Source organism: Zingiber officinale, chromosome 6B (assembly GCF_018446385.1).
Source record: "Zingiber officinale cultivar Zhangliang chromosome 6B, Zo_v1.1, whole genome shotgun sequence".
NCBI lineage: Eukaryota > Viridiplantae > Streptophyta > Magnoliopsida > Zingiberales > Zingiberaceae > Zingiber > Zingiber officinale.
The window spans coordinates 33,305,222-33,311,560 of NC_055996.1; the positions used below are offsets into that span (position 1 = coordinate 33,305,222).

Here is a 6,339-nt window from a genome sequence, read left to right on the forward strand (position 1 = left end):
ACTATTCAGCAAAACAAATCACAGAGTGATTTTCCTGTTTAAGTCTGTGATCAAGAGCATATATTACTTTCTATACTAAAAAAGAAAATGAATGAGGCTACATTGAATTTATGACATTTGACTTTAGCAAATAGACGTGCCTTTTTAATGTTTGTTGAGGATAAACATGCACAGTTAAGAAGCAAAAGAGAATCAATTGGTTAAAGAGACAACCAGAAGAAAGTAAGACTGCTACATATTCTACAAAGTACACTTACATACACAAATATAGTTTAATCTATATGCAGATTGGAGAAATCTCATGTAACCATTAGTACAGAGAATGGAAATGCAAGAATAGAGTGCACCCATGCAAACATAATTGTAATATGTAAAAATAGTGATACATCTGGGAACAAGTAACAGATAAAATCCTTCACTATCAAATATAGCTAATAAAAGTTTAAGCATTGGCACATAACCTGCCATGATTAGGTAACAGTGATTAAAAGTAAGTGCAGGCCGTCTTTGTTTGACTGAAGCTGCATCATCCTAAAGATGATGATGCATGAGCAAATGAAGGTCTTACTGAATGGTTTCAACACTCATCTAATTATCAGAAGAATAAAGTTGACCATATTATCATGTACCTGCTGCAATGGTTTCTCTCCCTGGCCAACTTTAGCACCAGAGGAGTGCACGTCAGGAGCACTAGCTAAACCCAATCTCGACTTATGGAGTAGAACTCTATTTTTCAAATTGTGTATCTATTTATGACCATATCAAAATGAAATATTAATAATTATACTGTCCCAAGTAAAAAAAGGTTATTAGAAAAAATATTTCAAAAGTATTAACCTGTTTGGATCTTCCATCATCCAGCTTTTGCCTTTTAATAGCTTGATTTTCTTGTGCAATTCCAATAGACGTTATATTCTTTGCAGCAACACTACCAGGACACCAGTTATAGATAAAAACATGTCATGGTAATTCATGATAGAATATCTGCAAAATCGAAATCCTTACTTGGTCACATTCTTAGCATTTTTTGAAGGTTGGCCAGAGGACAACTTGCTTTTCTCCTTTAAAACAGATGGTTTTTGAATTGAAACAGTTCTCGTAGCAGTTAAATTCTTTGAACTGCTTAGTGTTGCTACTCCTTTCCTTGCTCTCAAATTAGGAACAAAGGACAGTAATAACCATAGGAAAAGCTAGATTGAAATTTACAGAAGCTCACTTTCAAGTATAACAAAATGCAGAACACTAAGCTTCCCAGAATAAGTGCTGAATAAATTTCTCCCAGGTGATCATACACGACTGCTGGGTTGAAGATTCCAAACCTTCAAAGATAATTCAAGAAGCACTGGTCATAGTTAAAAGTTAGAAGTATGTTAAAATAAAGATAAATACACATGAATTGCCAACCGATGTCAAAAAATGTGCATACATGTAGAGGAAAATAAGAGATGCAACTAGGTGTCTATAAACCACTCATCTAACTCCCTGTAGAGAAACAAAATCCTACGTATGCACAACAATACGAAAAAGTATGAAATTAAACCATTTAATTACATACTTGAGGTATGAGTTAAACATAGGAGATCAACAAATTTAGCAATAACAATGGTAATCATCATGGCGACTTATCATTAATACTAACAAAGATTTCCTTTTTCCCTCCACCCCTTACATCTTCAACTCTAATTACTCCAAATACTTGAGGGTTTATGCACTTTACTAACAATATTCAGTCTTTGTCTGCATGACTTTATGCCTCTGTATATGCTTTGTGAACCTTGATCACAAGATAGGACTTTACCATGTGCTATTAAATTTGGAAAAAGTGGCATACTTGTAGTCGTTTAAGTGATATGCTAGTATATAAAATAAAAAAGATTGCCATTACCTTCAAAACTTACAACAAATAGCAATCAAACCAATCTCCATAGCTTGTGTTTTCCAAAAACAGAAATTGGAAACGAGAAAGAAAAAAAACCACAAATTTATGTCGGAAACGAAAATTTGCGGGAGGGAAAGACAGGGAGTTTCACCTCGTCGGATTCCTCCTTCTCCTCCACCTTCTCCTCCTTCTTAGGCTCCTCTGCAGCTGGGGCGCCGCCTGCGCCGCCGCTACCAGGGGCGGCGACCCCGATGGCAGCCACAGAGCCACCGGAGGGCACGGAAGCGAACTTCTCCCGGCCGGCAGCGATGACTTCTGTTATGTCCTTGCCCTTGACTTCTGCGAGGAAGTGGTTGATCCTCTTATCCTCTGCCTCCGCTCCCACTATAAGCAAGAAACAAGGATCACCGAAATGAAACCAAGATAAATATGAGAGGGAAGAGAGTTCGACCTGATTCAAGGATGGATCTGATATCATCGGCGGAGGGGTTGGGGTTGCCGCCGAGTATGGCCAGGAGATAAGCCGCCACAATTTTCATCTTTGCTTCGAGATTTGCAGACGACGATGCCGCTGTTGCAAGGTCTCGGACCTCTCGGTGATGAGTGCGTAGAATGAGGTGGGTCGGCTTAATTCCAATTTGTATCTTATCAAAACCCTAGGGTTGGGTCAGCGGAGGGAGGGCAGCGGAATGCAGGAGTAGGGGTGGGAGACGCAGCGGCGGCGGCGGCTAGGGGAAAGTTGGTCTTGGCCTTGGAACCACGGAACGCGCGAGCGGCGGAGTCGTAGGCCAGAGCGGCAGCCTCGGCCGAGTCGAAGGTTCCGAGCCACACCCTGACCTTCTTCCAGGGGTCCCTGATCTCGGCCGCGAACCGCCCCCACGGCCGCTTCCGCACGCCGCGGAACCGCGTCTCCGCTACTGCCGCCGCCGGCTCCACCAGAACTCGGCCTTTCTTCATCTGGCCAACAGATCGACGGAATGAAAAGGAACAAAAGAAGGGGGAAGAGGGAGCGAGAAATGGCTGGTTGCTTCATCCAAGGCGAGGAGAAACCCAAAAGAAAGGGCGCTAAGAAAGTCCGCCAGAATTTTGGTTCATAGACACCGGTTTTAAAAACCGCGGTTAAAATCGGTGTCTATTAATGAAAAAAAGGCGCTCATAGACATCGGCTAAAAAAACCGATGTCTATGAGCGAAAATCTCCGCTTATAGACACCGGTTTTTGGAAAAACCGGTGTAAAATACTCAAAGACATCGGTTTTTGCTTAAAACTGTTGTTGTTCCACTGATGTCTATGAGCGATTTTGTTGTAGTGCCTCCTTCAAGCCCCAAATCTTCCTATAAATAAGAGGAGAGAGTTGATCATCATATCAACTCATCTCGGCACCAGTCGACTGGCAAAACCATCAATTGACTAGTGCTACCGTTAGAGGTAGCCAACAGCTACTTCGTAGCACCAACGGTTGGCCAACGGTCATTTACCAGTCGACTGCTAGTTTTAGCAATCGACTGGTCGCTGCCGACTAAGCGAACAAAATGCTTCTATTCGCTGCCAGTCGACTGTTAAAACATGCAGTCCATTGGTGCAGTCAACTACAAAAACATGCAGTCGACTGGTGCAGTTGACTGCTAAATGTTGCAACCGACTGGACTGCACCTTTTTACACACTCACACTCATCCTCTTCAGAGTCGCCCTTGAAGTCCTCTTCCTCGGCCTTCGTCCCTCAGATACACTCAAGCCTGCGGTTCCTCTCCATGCCATCCTTCAAGTTGCCTTGAGTCCGCTTCCCTCGGCTCCACTCCGTTGCTCCTCGTCCGGCGGTCCCTCGGATGTCTTCCACACCATCCTTCACCGATTCAAGGATCTCAGCCCTAGGATGAGCTTCCTAAGCTTAGCTACACCAAGATTTTCATGTGTATTTCACCAAGTCCTGCAAGACCCAAACACACATATCAAACACATATGAAAACATAACTTAAACTCTTTGACACACACATTAAAACCATGATCATACCGATCAAGCATAGGTCGATTGCACCAACAATCTCCCCCTTTTTGATGTGTGGCAATATATTTAAGTTAGGCATAAATAACAACATGAAAATTACAAGAAATATGTAAACATGAAGCATAATACCCAAGCTCCCCCTTAACATATGCTCTCAACCTTAATTTTCAAGTTTGCACACAAGTAGGTTTCTAACTTAAACCTTCCCATTTCTCCCCCTTTGACACCATAAAAAATTATACCAAACAAGTACACATGCTATGGTATCAATTTGGACTTAAAATGGCCAAAACCAGCTCTTGAAGTTGCTGGAAGACAGTACCAGTCGACTGATAACTGTCGCAGTCGACTGGCACAAACCCAATTCGAATTTTAACATTCTGAAGCCAACATCAGAAATGCATAGAAAATTCTAGAAAATTTTAAAAATCATGAAATTTTGAACACATATTTCTTATAATGTTCTTTAACAAGGAAAAATATGTTTCCATGAAAATTCATTATAATTTTGAAATTCTAACCATATCTCAAAAACCTTGAAAATCACTCAAGTTTGTGTCAATTTGAACTTTAGTTTTGCAATCATATGTTTAAACATCACTATACTATAGTAAATCAAACATAGAATTGTTTTCAATACATTTAAAATATCCAACTATGATCTATGGGTAAGATGTCAATTAATTAAACATTTGCTTTCCCCATAGTTGGCCTATGATCACTAAAAATTTATACATTTCATAACTCATCAAAATATCATAAGCATAAGTGAATTATTTGTATCATCCTATCATCTCACATCTATGTTTAGAAAATAATGAAAGTCATTGTGAGATGAAATAAGGTAACCTCTACTTAGCCCTCTTAATGATGAATTTCTATCAAGGGTAACCAAATATTCTACCCCTTAAGGTCTCAAGTCAACCATTTTTCAAGGATTTGAATTATGATTTCCATGGTTGACTTGACCTAATTGTTGGATCAAGAAGTGCTAGAGGGGGGGGGGGGGGGGTTGAATAGCACTCATGGCTTTCTCTCGTTTCGGATTCTTAAAAACACGTTCAGAATAAAGCAGCGGAAAAATAAAACACATAGAAGGACCCAAGTGGTTTTACTTGGTTCGGAGCCTTGAGTGACTCCTACTCCAAGGCCCTTGCTCGTTGAGTGTTTACTTTGGGCAATTCACTATGAAAGCGCAAGGTTACAAATTTGTATTACAAAAGAATACTTAAAAGGCTATACCAATAACCAAAAATATAGAAACTGGAGCTCAGGGTCGTCGGGAACTTGTTGTTGCTTGGTCGGGACGTTTCTTGAGCAGCACGCAATGGACGAATACTTTAGAAATCATTGAATTAAGCTGCTGCTCGAACACCCCTTTTATATAGTGATGGAGGCGCCTCAAACCTCATCCAAGGCGCCTCCAAGCCTCCGGGTCAGCCGCGTGGATCATCGCTGAACTGGTCGCAACTCATCCACTTGAAGGCGCCTCTAAGCCACTCCAAGGTGCCTCCAAGCTCTAGTCCAAGGTGCCTCCAGCTCCATCCGAGGCGCCTCCAAGCCTGCTGCGCAGCCAGCTTCTGCTTTGCACCCGAGGCGCCTCCAAGCTCCGTAGAGGTGCCTCGGACATTGTTCATCCGAGGCTCAACCTTGTTGTTTTGTACCTGCAAGACATGTTAGACCCAAAACACAAGCATATCCTGCAATACAAAAGTTAGCACATATAATATCATAAATATAAAGTTTGACAGTCATCAGACTGTCCGGTTCAGATTTCCTACCGGAAACCCTAGGTCGAACCGACGCCTACTGTTCCCTCTACGGGGAACACACCCTCACCTACTCCTCTCAGGAGATTTACCTATTGCCAGTGCGATCCTCCATATCGACTGGACTTTTTCTCAGCATCCGATCCTTTCGGTCTTCATGCTGGATGTCCGGTCCTCGACCCATCCAGACTTCTGCCTGATTCGTGACACCAGGATTTTAACCTAGGGTTACCACCCCCTAGGATTTTTGCTCGAAGCTCCGACCCGCCAAGACTTTCCGCATAGGGTTACCACCCCTTATGACCAAGAGTTACCACCCCTAGGGTTTTCTCCTTGCCAAACCGCAGATAGGACTTTCCTAAAACACTCAATCATACACATTAGATAACAATTAAACTTAACTTTGAATCCCTTTGCCATTATCAAAACTTGAGATTGATCATCGGATGCTTCCCGCACCAACACTAAAATCCTTTAACCCTTGAGGATTGATTTTGGCACCCAGTAGAAATTCTTTCTAATTGGGTTAACTAAATATTCCTTGGGGATCCATTTTCTATCTATAGTTTTAGTTTTTGATTGCCCCCTAGCAAGTAAACAATGATAGGTCTTGTCATTGTTGGGTTCATTGTATCCTAACCCATTTTTCTTAAAACTTGCCCATTGACTCCCAATAATCATATTT

The 6,339-nt window shown here is 41.8% G+C and overlaps 2 protein-coding genes and 1 long non-coding RNA gene across 3 annotated transcripts; all 3 read right to left on the reverse strand.

The window, feature by feature from the left end:
• Nucleotides 1–689: 689 nt before the first annotated feature.
• Nucleotides 690–1,131, reverse strand: LOC121990069. Its single transcript, XR_006114432.1, has 3 exons — nt 1,006–1,131; nt 838–928; nt 690–746 (listed from the first exon to the last, which is right to left on the reverse strand). It is a non-coding gene; the product is annotated as an uncharacterized LOC121990069 (long non-coding RNA).
• Nucleotides 1,132–1,982: 851 nt separating this feature from the next.
• On the reverse strand, nt 1,983–2,418 carry LOC121990893 (60S acidic ribosomal protein P2B-like). The gene is made up of 2 exons (XM_042544941.1): nt 2,331–2,418; nt 1,983–2,263 (listed from the first exon to the last, which is right to left on the reverse strand). Exons 1-2 carry the CDS (start codon nt 2,416–2,418, stop codon nt 1,983–1,985), a joined length of 369 nt encoding a protein of 122 aa, XP_042400875.1.
• A 109-nt stretch (nt 2,419–2,527) lies between these two features.
• On the reverse strand, nt 2,528–2,836 carry LOC121990894 (ethylene-responsive transcription factor 3-like). The gene has a single exon (XM_042544942.1). It carries the CDS (start codon nt 2,834–2,836, stop codon nt 2,528–2,530), a length of 309 nt encoding a protein of 102 aa, XP_042400876.1.
• Between the last annotated feature and the right edge of the window lie 3,503 nt (nt 2,837–6,339).

What these genes read in the sequence shown, in the direction of transcription:
- LOC121990894 (XM_042544942.1), bottom strand. Translation starts at nt 2,836, where the DNA reads ATGAAGAAAGGCCGAGTTCTGGTGGAGCCGGCGGCGGCAGTAGCGGAG.
- LOC121990893 (XM_042544941.1), bottom strand. Translation starts at nt 2,418, where the DNA reads ATGAAAATTGTGGCGGCTTATCTCCTGGCCATACTCGGCGGCAACCCC. An exon ending in CAGATCCATCCTTGAATCAG is followed by an intron (nt 2,264 to 2,330) that starts GTCGAACTCTCT and finishes TCTTGCTTATAG; the next exon opens with TGGGAGCGGAGGCAGAGGAT.